The following is a 15,529-nucleotide window of genomic DNA, read 5'->3' on the forward strand; positions in this document are numbered from 1 at the left end:
AAACGCATCAATTCTTCGGTGCTCAGCTTTCTTTATAGTCCAACTCTCACATCCATACATGAGTACTGGAAAAACCATAGTCTTGACTAAATGGACCTTTGTTGACAAAGTAATGTCTCTGCTTTTGAATGTGCTATCTAGGTTGGTCATAACTTTTCTTCCAAGGAGTAAGCGTCTTTTAATTTCATGGCTGCAGTCACCATCTGCAGTGATTTTGGAGCCCAAAATATAAAATGTGTCTTTGCTTCCACTTTTCCCCCATCTATTTGCCATGAAGTGATAAGACCAGATGTCATGATCATAATTTTTTTAATGTTGAGTTTCAAGCCAGCTTTTTTCACTCTCCTCTTTCACCTTCATCAAGAGGCTCTTTAGTTCTTCATTTTCTGCTATTACAGTGGTATCATCTGCATATCTGAGGTTGTTGATATTTCTTCCAGCAATCTTGAGTCCACCTTGTGATTCATCCAGTTCAGTTCAGTTGCTCAGTCGTGTCCGACTCTTTGTGACCCCATGGACTACAGCACGCTGGGCTTCCCTGTCCATCACCAACTCCCAGAGCTGACTCAAACTCATGTCCATTGAGTCAGTAATGCCATCCAACCATCTCATCTACTGTTGTCCCCTTCTCCTCTCGCCTTTAATCTTTCCCAGCATCAGGGTCTTTTCTAGTGAGTCAGTTCTTTGCATCAGGTGGCCAATGTACTAGAGTTTTAGCTTCAGTATCAGTCCTTCCAATGAATATTCAGGACTGATTTCCTTTAGGATAGACTGGTTGAATCTCCTTGCAGTCCAAGGGAGTCTCAAGTCTTCTCCAACACCACAGTTCAAAAGCCTCAATTCTTCAGCTCTCAGCTTTCTTTATAGTCCAACTCTCACATCCATACATGACTAGTGGAAAAACCATAGTTTTGACTAGACAGACCTTTGTTGACAAAGTAATGTCTCTACTTTTTAATATGTTGTCTAGGTTGGTCATAGCTTTTCTTTGAAGGAGCAAGCATCTTTTAATTTAATGACTGCAGTCACCATCTGCAATGATTTTGGAGCCCCCAAAATAAAACCTGTCACTGTTTCCGTTTTTTCCCCATCTATTTTCCATGAAGTGATGGGACCAGATGCTATGATATCAGTTTTCTGAATGTTGAGTTTTAAGCCAACTTTTCACTCTCCTCTTTCACTTTCATCAAGAGGCTCTTTAGTTCTTCACTTTCTGCCATAAGGGTAGTGTCATATGCATATCTGAGGTTATTGATATTTCCCCCAGCAATCTTGATTCCAGCTTGTGTTTCATCCAGCCTGGCATTTCTCATGATGTACTCTGCATAGAAGTTAAATAAGCAGGGTGACAATATACAGCCTTGATGTATTCCTTTCCCAATTTGGAATCAGTCTGTTGTTCCATGTCCAGTTCTAACTGTTGCTTCTTGACATGCATACAGATTTCTCAGGAGGCAGGTGAGGTGGTCTGTTATTCCCACTTCTTTAAGAATTTTCCACAGTTTGTTATGATCCACACGGTCAGAGGCTTTGGCGTAGTCAATAAAGCACAGTAGATGTTTTTCTGGAAGTCTCTTGCTTTTTCTATGACCCAACTGATGTTGGCAATTTGATCTCTGGTTCCTCTGCCTTTTCTAAATCCAGCCTTGAACATCTCTAAGTTCATGGTTCACATACTATTGAAGCCTGGCTTGTAGAATTTTGAGCATTATTTTGCTAGTGTGTGAGATGAATGCAATTGTGTGGGAGTTTGAGCATTCTTTGGGATTGCCTTTCTTTGGGATTGGAATGAAAACTGACGCTTTCCAGTCCTGTGGCCACTGCTGAGTTTTCCAAATTTACTGGCATATTGAGTGCAGCACTTTCACAGCATCATCTTTTAGGATTTGATATAACTCAACTGGAATTCCATCACCTACACTAGCTTTGTTCATAGCGATGCTTCCTAAGGCCCACTTAACTTCGCATTCCAGGATGTCTGGCTCTAGGTGAGTGATCACACCATTGTGGTTATCTGGGTCATGAAGATCTTTTTTGTATAGTTCTTCTGTGTATTCTTGCCATCTCCTCTTAATATCTTCTGCTTTTGTTCAGTCAGTTCAGTCGCTCAGTCGTGTCCGACTCTTTGCGACCCCGTGAATCACAGCACGCCAGGCCTCCCTGTCCATCACCAACTCCCGGAGTTCACCCAGACTCACGTCCATCGAGTCGGTGATGCCATCTAGCCATCTCATCCTCTGTTGTCCCCTTCTCCTCCTGCCCCCAATCCCTCCCAGCATCAGAGTCTTTTCCAATGAGTCAACTCTTTGCATGAGGTGGCCAAAGTACTGGAGTTTCAGCTTTAGCATCATTCCTTCCAAAGAAATCCCAGGGCTGATCTCCTTCAGAACGGACTGGTTGGATCTCCTTGCAGTCCAAGGGACTCTCAAGAGTCTTCTCCAACACCACAGTTCAAAGGCATCAATTCTTCGGCACTCAGCTTTCTTCACAGTCCAACTCTCACATCCATACATGAGTACCGGAAAAACCATAGCCTTGACTAGACGGACCTTTGTTGGCAAAGTAATGTCTCTGCTTTTCAATATGCTATCTAGGTTAGTCATAACTTTCCTTCCAAGGAGTAAGTGTCTTTTAATTTCATGGCTGCAGTCACCATCTGAAGTGATTTTAGAGCCCAAAACAATAAAGTCTGACACTGTTTTCACTGTTTCCCCATCTATTTCCCATGAAGTGATGGGACTGGATGCCATGATCTTCGTTTTCTGAATGTTGAATTTCAAGCCAACTTTTTCACTCTCCTCTTCCACCTTCATCAAGAGGCTTTTAGTTCCTCTTCACTTTCTGCCATAAGGGTGGTGTCATCTGCATATCTGAGGTTATTGATATTTCCCCCAGCAATCTTGATTCCAGCTTGCGCTTCTTCCATCCTAGCATTTCTCATGATGTACTCTGCATAGAAGTTAAATAAGCAGGGTGACAATATACAGCCTTGACGTACTCCTTTTCCTGTTTGGAACCAGTCTGTTGTTCCATGTCCAGTTCTAACTGTGGCTTCCTGACCTGCATACAGATTTCTCAAGAGGCAGGTCAGGTGGTCTGGTATTCCCATCTCTTTCAGAATTTTCCACAGTTTATTGTGATCCACACAGTCAAAGGCTTTGGCATTAGGTCCATACTATTTCTGTCCTTTATTGTGCCCATCTTTGAATGAAATGTTCCCTTGGCTCCATCCCAATTTTTACGTATGAGGTACATTTATATATTAAGCTTAGAAGCATTAAGTAATTTGTCCCAATGTCACACAGCTAGTCAAATGACAGAGCTAGAATTAGGATTCAAATAATCAAATCATCCACCTAGAGCATTTTTCACAGCATATAGCACCTAATAAGCATGTAATCAATAAAGGCTAGCTACTAGAACTATCATCCAAAGTGGGACAGCTATTAAAAAAACTTGAAAAAAAAAAGAAAAAGGACCCGATGTGAGGATATTAAAAGATAAATTTGCAAATGTATGGTAATTAAAAAAAAAAAAAAACTTGACATTGTAATGTGTCTGTTGAATTTATTTACTTTCTTAGTTTTGCTCTGAAATTTACAGCCTATCACACCAGAATTTAACAGGACTTCTTAAAGATCATAAGACCTGACCACTTAACTTTTTGAAGGTCTTACTGTATTTAAAAAAATAAAAAATATAAAAAGGTTTCTAAAATTCTGATATATTTTTAATATTTACTTTGGGCATATTAAAACTTTTGATTTACACAAAAATATAACTGTATGTATAACCTCATTCAGACACAAATTCAAAAAGCAAATGTTATACCCTTCTTGAAAAAGTCACTTCCAGCTTTCTCTGCAGTAGGTTCTGTGAATTATAGAAAACTAACATTCTGCTGTTATCCTTGGTTATGTATCTGGCTACCTTAAAGGGATATCTCAGTTCTGTATTCCTAGTGGGCAATGCTTGGGGTCTAATTAACATTCAGTAAACATCTCTTGAATGAATGTATAAGCCAACAGTTCGCTTTTGGTTCCAGGACTGCTTAACACTCTCAAATATCATTGAGGACCCCAAAAAGCTTTTGTTTATGTGGATTCTATCTATAACTGAAATTAATATCAGTTTATTAATTCACTTAAAATAACAATACACCCATTATATGCGAACATAAAAAATCTCTCTATAGATAACTAAGTTTTCCAAAACAAAAAATGTACATATAGTGAAGAGTGGCATTGTCTTACATTTTTGCAAATCTCTGGCTTAATAAAAGACACCTGGATTCTCATTGCTCCTGCGTTCAATCCATTGCGCTATCACAGGACACATATCCTCTGGAAAAATCCATTGTACATTCATGAGAGGAGTATAAAGTGAAAAGTGAAAGTGAAGTCAGTCGTGTCGGACTCTTTGCGACGCCATGGACTGTAGCCCACCAGGCTTCTCCATCCATGGAATTTTCCAGGCAAGAGTACTGGAGTGGGTTGCCATTTAACAACCTATCAACACTGTTTTGATCTAGCTGTAGACCCCTTTCGACAAAAATACACTTTGAGAAACATTAGAGGGAAAACTATTTTTGAACAGGTTCATGCTTCTGTACACAGCACAGCTGGCATTTGAGAGGTCAGAGCAGAGGAGTAAAAGGAACACTACAGAAACAGCCTTTCTCTTTTCCTTTTTTTCTCCAGAGCCCGGTATCGCGGAGTCTCGCCGTAACCCAAGATGGCAACCATTGCTCATTTTCAGTCCGTACAATGACGTGATAGAGCGACAGTGCCGCACCCTCTCCCTGAGGTTTTACTACATTTCCCAGGATGCTTTGCCAACGCCGACGATATTGGCCGGCGCCGACGGAAGAGCACCTGACTGAGCGGAAGTAGAGATCTCAGAGGCGAGGAAGGTGAGGACGAGAGGAACAGTGAAGCTGTGAGTAGCCACATGGGCCTTTAGTCTTGGCGGTGAGGGACACAGCTAGGGGAGGAACGTTTGGGAAGTGTAGGGGTGGCCCTCCTTAACTCAGGAGCCTCAGACTCCTGTGTTCTTACACTAGGCCTGGGAGCTGGGAAAAACAAAACGTTGCTGTGGAGGCAAAGTCTCCGTATTAAAATCGTGCTGTTTAAAGTTTTCTTGGGACGAGATAGGGGCGAATTCGGGTTTTGTCGCAACCCAAGAGTCTGCGTGATTTTACTGCGACCGGAGGAGTGGAGCTGCTGACGGTCTGACTCAGCGTCTACAGCACTAGTTCTCAATTGGCTGCACCTGAAAGTCACCTGGGATGCCGTTTTAAAACTACAGATGCCCTGGCTCCACGCCAGACTAGTAAATCAGAATCTGTAGAGTATACAGTCTGGTCAGCAAGACTTGCTAAAGCGTTTTGAGTGTTAACGTTGTGCATCCAGGGTTAAGAACCACGCTTTTCATGGCTAATTCTGACCCCTTCGGGAATCCTGATTAGGGCTACCAGAGCCAAGGCCTCCCTTCCACTGTAACCTGCGTGGGCTGTATCACATGCAAGTGGGTGAAGTTGATGATTGCTCTGTTGACACGGATTATATTTTGAACTCTACCAGAAACTTATTTTTGAGCTTCCTGCGGTGGTGCTGGAAATTATTTACGACCTGGTTATTCAATCTGAATAAAAATTAGAAACGCATCGTTTTTCTTGCCATTGTTTTCGCTTCTGCCAATTTTTTGCAACCCTGAAAAACTAGGAGCAATAGAAGATGGAAGAATCACATTAAAAGCGGTGTCTCCTATTGGCTTGTAAGAAGTTCTGAAAAGGGTAGCAGTTAGAATTACATTTGGCATTATTTGTGGGCTTATGAAACCCTTTATGTATGAATATATAATTGAATCAATGAAAAGAAGTTCGGATGTGATTTGATGCAGAAGTTTGTTTAAATGTGATAGTTAGGATTGGATAGGCAGGTAGATAGCATTACTTAACCTATTTTCTCTTTCGCAGTTTCGGCTTCACCTCCCTCACTGATTGAGCAATGGGGGAAAAGTCGAACTGTAGGGTTCCAGAGGATCTGTTCACTGGTTTGAAAGTTACAGATCCCCAGGAAGCAGAGTGTCTTCACCCTCCAGTATCCAGTGGCAAAGAGCAGCATTCCCAGAGCGAGCTGCTCAAGGATGTCGACGCCCAGCCCCAGGAGGACCAGGGGGAGGAGGAGTGCTTTCATGACGCCAGTGCCTCATTTGAGACGGAGGAGCCGGGAGCCGACAAGCTTGAGAACAAACCTGAGGATGATATGAATCCCTCTGAACTAGATGAAGAATATCTAATGGAGGTGGAGAAGAACATGCCAGATGAAGAGAAAAAGGTACATATTCTATTTAGTGTGCATGATTTGCCACATAAACTTTTGTAAAGTGCTAAATTTGATTGATACTGTTATCATAGATTGCATCATTTGTGGTAAAGAGTGACTTGCCCATCTGTGTCCTTATTGCTTTAGTAATGATGCATCTGAGATAAATCAGTGACATGGTGGGGCCGCATTGAGTGTATCTGTTTAGCGAAGAAGTTTCCACTTTTTTTCTGTGAACTTTGTTCTTACTTTCATCTTGTGTAACTATTTCTTATATATATACCCTTTAGCTTTTTTTTTAATGACCTTATTGATGGTTGGCTGCTGAAATTCCTGTCGTGGATATTTTTTGGTCAGACTTTAGAATTTGGTATGCTGCCTGTTTGTTAATCCTTCTTTAGCAAAAAATGACTGCCTGAATATCCTGGTGTGATTCGCTTACAGAGGGCAATGACTGGGACCTGTGTCATTTACATTTTGTTCTTGAGGAACAGAATTATGTGTGATAGTAACTCATTTGTTAAGCACCAGTAATATGCCAGCCACTAAGCTTAAAATGTTGCTTGTGTTTTCATTTAATCTTTACAACATGCCTATGAAATGTATACTGTTAGTATCTCCATAAGATAGCAACTTAGGGTAGTACAGTAACTTGCCTAAAATCACATATCTATTAAGTAGTAGAACTGTTTCTCAAACCCAGATCTCTTTGATTCCAAAGGTAAAATATAATGCAGAATTTAATAACAAAAACAACTGTCTTCCTACAAAGCAGATCCACTAATAAAATGTATATTGTCCTGCTACTCTGCCCCTGGGCTAGTGACTGAGCAAGCATTTATTTTGGGAGACAGAGGCTTGGTGTCTTCTATATATTCTTCCTTCTGATCTCATAAGCAAAGTGGCTTAATGAGGTACTATAACATCTGAATTTGTCTGCAGAGAATATGAGTGAGATTTGTAGCTTAGGGCTCTGAAGCACTCACTCAGTGAACAGGTTATGATGCATTGGTGATGCGCTGAGATGGTAAACATGCAGTGTAATGATGGGCGGGGGAATGTAGCAGGAAGTGAGGAGAAGCATCTTAGGCACTTTTCATTATCAAATCTTTTGGTTTTAACATGCATGTGTTAGCTTTTGTGCTAGTGTATGCCACTAGAGGAGAACGATAAAGGGCAAAAATGAGCCAAGGTCATAAACTATCTCCAGCAGAAACGGCTCAGAAAATTAAATCAAGTACTATTTAATAACATTAGAGAAATGATTTTCCAGAAAGTGTTTGGCTTAATTTTCGTAACACTGGTCCTTTTAAAAGTTAAGATATAATTTACATGTTGTAAAACTTTAAGTTATAATGTGTACTACTCACTGAGTTTTGACAACTGTGTATACCTGTGTAACTCACAGCAGTTGTAGTATTAGCTTTCTTTTATGATGCTTTGATAAATATCTTTGTGAAATTAGTATTAGGAAATCAGCTAAACAGATGAAGAAATGTCTCTGTTGCACATAAGGTTTAGTTTTATAGGTCATTGGGAAAGGGATATGTTTAAGCTTGATTCTTTTAAAGTAGACACAGTTCAGATAATTCAACAATAAAAATAAACACAAAGGGCCACACGGGAAGACTTTCAGTCTCAGTAATAATTTTTAAATGCAAATTAAAACATATGTCATTTCTCAGATGAGAACATTGTTCGGATGTTGACAAGAAAAGGAAGTAGCAACTAATGTACCAACAGTGAGAGTTTGAATTGCTATATCATTTCTATAGTGTACAGATAGCAAATTTTTATATGAGCATTTCTTTAGATCAGGGATACCATGGAACCTTCTGCAGTGATGGAAATGTTCTGTATCTCCACTGTCCAATATGGTAGCCACTGCTACTACATTTTAACAGTCATCTGGCCATTAAGCAGGTAAAATATGGCTAGTACAGCTTACAAAATGAATTTAAAAATTATTTTTTTAATTTTAGTTAATTTAAATGGTCACACATGGCTGGTGAGTACCATAAAGACGCTTTGCAGGATCATTCATAATTTCAGAAAACTAGAACTAATGTTGAACAGAGGGGATTACTTTAAACAGTTTTGGCATATTTATGTGTGGTGTACAACATAATCATTAAAAAGAGATAAATCTTGTATCAACATGGATTAATGCCTGAATGTTAAATGAATTAAGCAGGTGTTATAATATAATTTATAATAAATATGTATTTGGTGTTTATCCAGTTCCTGACACAGAGTTCCTAAGACCTTTGACATTTCCTAAGTGGAAAGAGATGAAGGTTTATTTTGTTATTCATAGCAAGGCTCTTTCAACCACATCTGAGTTAATGAGATGACTTTGGGAAAACCCCTAAGGATGAGGTCTGGTTGTCAGTTTGGGGCTCTCAGCCCCACTCCCACTCCACCCCACTTCTGGGGAGGGAAGAGATGCTGAAGGTTGAATTAATCAATCATGCTTACTTAATGAAAGCTCCATAAAACCCCTAAAGGATGGGGTTCAGAGAGCTTCAGAGTTGATGAGCACATACAGAAGCTGAGAGGGTGCATATCCATAGAGCCTGGAAGCTCAGTGCCCCTTCACACAAACCTTGCCTTACGCATCTCTTCCATCTGACTGTTCCTGAGTTATATCCTGTATAGTAAAGTGATAATCTAATAAGTGAACTCTTTTTCTGAGTTCTCTGAGCCCCTCTAGCAAATTAGTTGAACCTGAGGAGGTTGTCGTGGAAGCTGTCCATGTATAGCCCATGGGTCAAAAGCAGAGCTGACAGCAGCAACACGGGTGGACTTGGAGGTCGTTATGCCAAGTGAAAGAAGCCAGAGAAAGACAAGTACTGTATGACACCACTTACATGTGGAGTCTAAAAAATAAAGCAAAGTGGTGAATACAGCAGAAAAGAAACAGACTTGCAGAATCAGGAAAGCAACCGATGGTTACCAGTAGGGAGAGGGAAGAAAGGAGGGGCAGTGTAGGGGTAGAGGAGTAAGAGGCACAAACTACTGTGTATGCAATAAGCTATGGGATGTGCTGTACAACACAGGGGATATAGCTGATATTTTATAATAATTAGAAGTGGAGTGTAACTTTTACAATCATGGATCACTGTGTTGTACACCTTTATATATAACATATAATATTGTGCATCAACTGTAGTTTAAAATATGTATAAACAGACCCCCCCCCAAAAAAAACAAACAAACAGCAGTGACACCCTGGACTTGCAGTTGCCATCTGAAGTGGGGATGGATCCAGGCTTGTGGAACTCAGCCTATAACCTGTGGGGTCTGGCACTGTCTCCAGATAGATTGTGACATAATTAAGTTAAAGTGTAGCACACTGGCTGCTGTTCACTGTAGAGCTGGAGTTGTTTGGTGTGGGAGAAACTTCTACACATGTTCTGAGTGAGTGTTGAGAGTAAAAGAGACATGCAGGTGTTTTCTTTATCAGAGGTTATAGAACAGTCTGGAGAAGGCGATGGCACCCCACTCCAGTACTCTTGCCTGGAGAATCCCATGGACGGAAGAGCCTGGTGGGCTGCTGTCTATGGGGTCGCGCAGAGTCGGACACGACTGAAGCAACTTAGCAGCAGCAGCATAGAACAGTCAGTGATTCCTTTTAAGTTACAAACCTGTGTGAAAATAGTTTATACATGAAAATACGTTAATACAGGAATGCTTGGAAGGGTATACACCAAATTATAAAAAGTGAGTAGCTCTGAAGGATGTGGTTATTGGAGAATTTTCATTTATATTTAATATAATTTTATAATGTTTGCAGGATTTTTTTTTATGGTAAGTATATGTTACATTTATGACCAACATCAAAAAAAGTAACTCCAATTTGAGTATATAAATAAATAAAATTTCTATTCTTTATAACCAGGGCAGACTTTTTACTAAAGTAAGTACACAAAGCTGACCTTTGGAGATTTGGGAAAGATTTACTATCATAGGATCTATGTATTGCCAAACATATCAGGTATCAATAGCTGAAGTCTGTTATTCGAGTTGACTTGACTTGCCCTGTGGCTGAGAAGATCCAGGCTCAAGTGAGTGCCAGTTCTCAGCAGAACTCGTAGATTAGGAGTAATGGAGGAGGGAGGCAGTTAAGGTTTGGTTAAAACTGGCAGAATCTCTTCGAGAAAGCACTGTGTGTGCGCGTGTGTTTCAGCAGCAATCCTGACTATTTGTGAAAACTTAAATGTAGACATGAGTACCCAGAGGGATGGGATTTTTAACTCACATTTGAGATGTACTAGATCTGCAAAGCAAATAAATGATTTTTAAAGGCTTAACTGAGGTGGACTTACCTGGTAGCAGATGAGAATTATTACTATAATAATATTATGATACAAAGATGCTTATAGTTTGGGAAACTATAGAATATATTTCTTTGTGGTGGTATTGATGTAAGAGAATCATTTTTTGTGGGCTGCTTATCAAAGTGGAGTTCTCTGGGTATTCTTATGCACACACTAAAATTCAAAGACCACTCTCTTGGAACCTTGCACACTGTCTTCCTTCATTATATAGCTGAGTAAGTAAGGTTTTCTCTCTCCCATGAGGGCCAGTAATTGCTCTTACAGATATCAGAGATTTTATCATTCATTTATTCAAGAAATATTTGCATTTCTTCCACATGCCACACATTGTTTGAGACATTTAGGAATACAGTGGTGAATAAAACACTCATCTCTCATATTCTAGTTGGGAGGTATGGGTGGAGGTGGGGGGAGTGATGAGAAACGCATGGGGCCTGGTGGGATGGGTGGGACTACTTTATTTTTTTTAATTGGAATATAATTGCTTTACAATATCGTATTAGTTTCTGCAGTACAACAGCGTGAATCAGCCATATGTATACATGCATCCCTCTCTCTAGACCCTCCCTCCCACCCCGTCCCTCCTCTCTAGTCGTCACAGCACCAAGCTGAGCTCCCTGTGCCGCGCCGAAGCTTCCCGCTAGCCCTCTGTCCAACACATGGTGATGCGTGCACGTCAGTGCTGCTCTCCCCATTCGGCCCACCCTCTCCTTTCCCCTCTGTGTCCATAAGTCCGCTCTGTATGTCTGCATCTCTATTCCTGCCCTGCAGGTAGGTTCATCGGCACCATTTTATAGATTGCATATATGTGTGTTAATATATGGTATTTGTTTCTCTCTCTCTGATGTACTTCACTCTATGTTATAGATGCTAGGTCCATCCACATCACTACAACTGACTCAGTTTCACTCCTTTTTATAGCTGAGTAATATTCCATTATGTACCTGCACCACATCTTTTTTATACGTTCATCTGTCGGTGGACATCTGTCTAGGTTGCTTCATGTAGGCAGGACTACTTTAAATTGGTTGGTCAGGGAAGACCTCTCTGGGGATGTGCCATTTTAGGAAAGACTTTTCGGGAAAAAGGAGTCAAGTGTGTGAGGATCTGATAAGAAAATATTCCATATAAAGGGAGCAGTTAGTATAAAGGTTGTACAGTAGCTGTAAACTTGATGTATTTTTGGCATGGGCTTCCCTGGTGGCTCAGATGGTAAGGAATCTGCCTGCAATGCGGGAGACCTGGGTTCTATCACTGGGTCAGGAAAATCCCCTGGAGAAAGGAATGGCCATCCACTCTAGTATTCTTGCTTGGAGAATCCCTTGAACAGAGGAGCCTGGCGGGCTACAGTTTATGAGCATGCAAGGAATGCAAGGCCTGGGAGCTGGAGCAAAGTGATTAAGGAAGAGAATGGGATGATGAAGTAAGAGAGAGTCTGATGATGGAACACCTTGAGAGCTTGAGTAAGGAATTTGAATTTTTTTCCGAGTGCACAGATGGAAAACAGATGGGAAATTTTAAGCCAGAGGAAAGATGAAAGTTATTAACATTTTATTGATATTCTGTTGGTCATGGGGACAGGGATGGTGCAGAACACTGAGACCAGTTAGGGCTTAATCTGTAGCCTGTGAAAGACGATGGTAGCTTGAACTGTGGACTGAGTGAAGATAAGTAAATACTTCAGGATTCATTTTGGAGGAGAAGTTGACGAGGCATACTGGATTCCTTTGGGAGGGCTGGACAGAGGAATAAGCATGATTCCTTGGCTTTGGCTACTGGGTAGCTGGTGATGCCCATTAGAAATACGCAAATGAGGAGGGCTTTTTGAGCTTGTCAGGTCTCTGGTGATTTCATTTTTGTGTGCAAATGAAAAAGGTTTTTTATCTGTGAGCGAGAGCGCAGATTGCTTCCTTTTAACGGATTTGCTCCTTGTTGCCAGTTGTGTGCACATCGAGTTCATTTACAAAAAGTCTGTTGCTTGGTGAGCGTGGACTCAGAACATGTTGTTTCTGCGATTTTAAAACATTTTCCTTAGGTTCTGAAATTGAAAGGATTGTTTTTTGCTTTAGGGCTGTTTAATCTTTAACCAGGAATAGTTATTGGTTTAGTGCTGAAGTTCTTTATTAGTCTTTCCACTGTCACTCCCATATTTCTTAAATCCCACATTACTTTATCCTTTTGATTTCCATGTATCTGCTGCCTCATTGCATTATATTTTTTTAATATTATTTGTTTTATTTATTTGTCTGTGGCTGGTCTTAGTTTTTGCATGTCGGATGTAGTTCCCTGACTCGGGATTGAACTCAGGCCCCCTGGATCGGGAGCACCGAGTCTTATCCATTGGACCACCAGGGAAGTCCCCATTGCATTGTTTTCCTAGTCTTATCAGTGTTGTTGTAACTGTGGGCATGATGACCAGGAACAGTTCTCTTGATTGCTTCCAGAAAGTTTTTAGTAACTTAGTGCCCTGCATATTCTGTTAACTTCATGAGAAAACCCTTTCTGATTTGTTCTTTTCCTTTTATTTCATTTCTAATGTGCATTCTTTTGAACTAAGCTTGCCATATTTAATTTTATAGCGTTTACCAGTATTAAGTTTAATGAATGCTACTGACAAGTGATTAAATAAAATCCTAGAATTTAAGAACTGGAAGGGACCTTAGATTTCTGATCCTGATTTTAAACCAGGGGAAGTAAGGGTCGTTTACTCTAAAACATTTGGAAGTTATTTGCAGATGAAAGAGTTAAAATGGCATTCAGTGTTTCTTTTGTTTACTAAGGAAGATCTCATTGTGTAGATAAGTGGTTCTCAAACTGAATTGTGTCTGAGAATCACAGGAAACTTGATAACCATGCAAAGCCCTGATAAGTGTCTGCTACCACAAAATTGTGAGGTAGCAGCCAGTAATCTCCTTTGTTAACAATTGAAGTTAGTTGATTAACAGCGTTGTGTTCATTTCAGGTGTACAGCATAGTGATTCAGTTGTTCAGTTCAGTCGCTCAGTCATGTCTGACTCTTTGCGACCCCATGAACTGCAGAACGCCAGGCCTCCCTGTCCATCACCAACTCCCAGAGTCTACCCAAACCCATGTCCATTGAGTCGGTGGTGCCATCCAACCATCTCATCCTCCATTGTCCCCTTCTCCGCCTGCCCTCAATCTTTCCCAGCATCAGGGTCTTTTCAAATGAGTCACCTCTTCGCATCAGGTGGCCAAAGTATTGGAGTTTCAGCTTCAACATCAGTCCCTCCAGTGAACACCCTGGACTGATCTCCTTTAGGATGGACTGGTTGGATCTCCTTGCAGTCCAAGGGACTCTCAAGAGTCTTCTCCAACACCACAGTTCAAAAGCATCTATTCGATTCAGTTGTACTTTTTCTCAATTATATTTCTTTATAGGTTATTACAAGATATTGAATGTAGTTCCCTGTTCTATACAGTAAATCCTTGTGGCTTATTTTCCATGTCATTTTGGTTCAGGTAGAACTGTGACTCCACTTTGGGAGACAGAGAGCTAGATGGATGCAAATGATTAAGCTTCCAAAACAAGAAGTATTGACTAACCAGTATACTGACTCCATCTAACATCAGAAGAAGAGCTTACTAATAGGATATATATATATATTTTTTACCCTGATCTTGCGCTCAGGGTTCTAAAAGATGAAAAGAATGTAAGCAGTACCAAAATAAGAAAATTTATTTCTGTTGAATTGAGTTTTGGGAGATGGGATTTTCTGAGTTAAGAAACAGGAAACTGTTTCCAAGATCAGTTGTCTTTCCTCAGAAGGACAAGGCTTAGTGAGAGGTTCTAACTACAGCTTCAATCTAGAGATTCTCCCTCCAAGCTCCTAGTAGACTAATAAAAGTGACTTGTGGAAAGAGCGAATGTGTGAAGCAAATGATGTCTTATTTCAAAGAAGACAAAACTGAAGCTTCTGTTTCCTTTTTAATGATAAACCATTCCCTTCAGGATAATTTGTAGGTCAGTGTATCTAGCCCTTTCAGTGTAGGGATTCCTTTTCCCACCTAAACAGGGCTGAAGCGGAAAGTTTTGTCTGTGCTTCCACTTTCCAGCCCTTTAGCAAGTATGTAACTTTTTTTATTCCTCTTTTTTAACCAGATAAGATTGATCTCTGTTTGCTGCTGCTGCTGCTGCTAAGTCGCTTCAGTTGTGTCCGACTCTGTGCAACCCCATAGACGGCAGCCCACCAGGCTCCCCCGTACCTGGGATTCTCCAGGCAAGAATACTGGAGTGGGTTGCCACTTCCTTCTCCAATGCATGAAAGTGAAAAGTGAAAGTGAAGTCGCTCAGTCATGTCTCTGACACGACTCTTCGAGACTCCATGGACTGCAGCCTACCAGGCTCCTCTGTCCGTGGGATTTTCCAGGCAAGAGTACTGGAGTGGGGTGCCATTGCCTTCTCCAGATCTCTGCTTACTGTGCTAGTTTGTACTTTTTTATTTTGTAGCAATTACTTTACAAAGCTGCAGGGGGAACCAGAGAGCTGCTGATAGATTTACAATATGGAAATTAATCTGCGGATAGTGAACCTCTTGTTTTTTTCCCTGTTGTCTATAAACACATATTCACTACAGAATTATTTAATTATGAGAAGTTTTTTTTAATGTACTTAATGCAAGTTTTTATCATTTAATAATGATAGAAGGCATATACACTTGTAAGTTCCAAGTCAAGCTTATTGTATTTATGTTTTGTTCACTGACCTAAAGTATAGGAAATATCCCTAGCCAGCCACTGCATCGAGAGGGTCTCTGGTGGAGAGTGGATGTTTTGTGATTAATAAGGGAACGGTTGAACACCTTCTGATATTTTTTCCAGGTTACACCAATATCTAAAGTTGTG

At 40.5% G+C, this 15,529-nt stretch overlaps 1 protein-coding gene across 5 annotated transcripts in view; it reads left to right on the forward strand.

The window, feature by feature from the left end:
• Nucleotides 1-4,876: 4,876 nt before the first annotated feature.
• TTC1 (tetratricopeptide repeat domain 1) overlaps nucleotides 4,877-15,529 on the forward strand; it is a 48,676-nt gene continuing 38,023 nt past the window's right edge. For 2 of the 5 annotated variants that reach the window (XR_015167918.1, XM_086412720.1), the window contains exons 1-2: nucleotides 4,877-4,938; nucleotides 5,978-6,338. Coding sequence is in view for 3 of the 5 variants with exons in the window: in XM_086412720.1 (XP_086268846.1) it covers nucleotides 6,009-6,338 (330 nt within the window). In the remaining 2 variants the exon portion in view is untranslated. Of the gene's footprint in view, nucleotides 5,527-5,977; nucleotides 6,339-15,529 lie in introns of all 5 variants that reach the window. The other 3 variants (XR_015167919.1, XM_086412721.1, XM_086412722.1) reach the window with 2 other exon arrangements.

The sequence above is a fragment of the Bos grunniens genome, chromosome 7 (genome assembly GCF_055505025.1).
Source record: "Bos grunniens cultivar Pamir isolate PY7600 chromosome 7, Bosgru_T2T1.0, whole genome shotgun sequence".
In the NCBI taxonomy this organism is placed as follows: domain Eukaryota; kingdom Metazoa; phylum Chordata; class Mammalia; order Artiodactyla; family Bovidae; genus Bos; species Bos grunniens.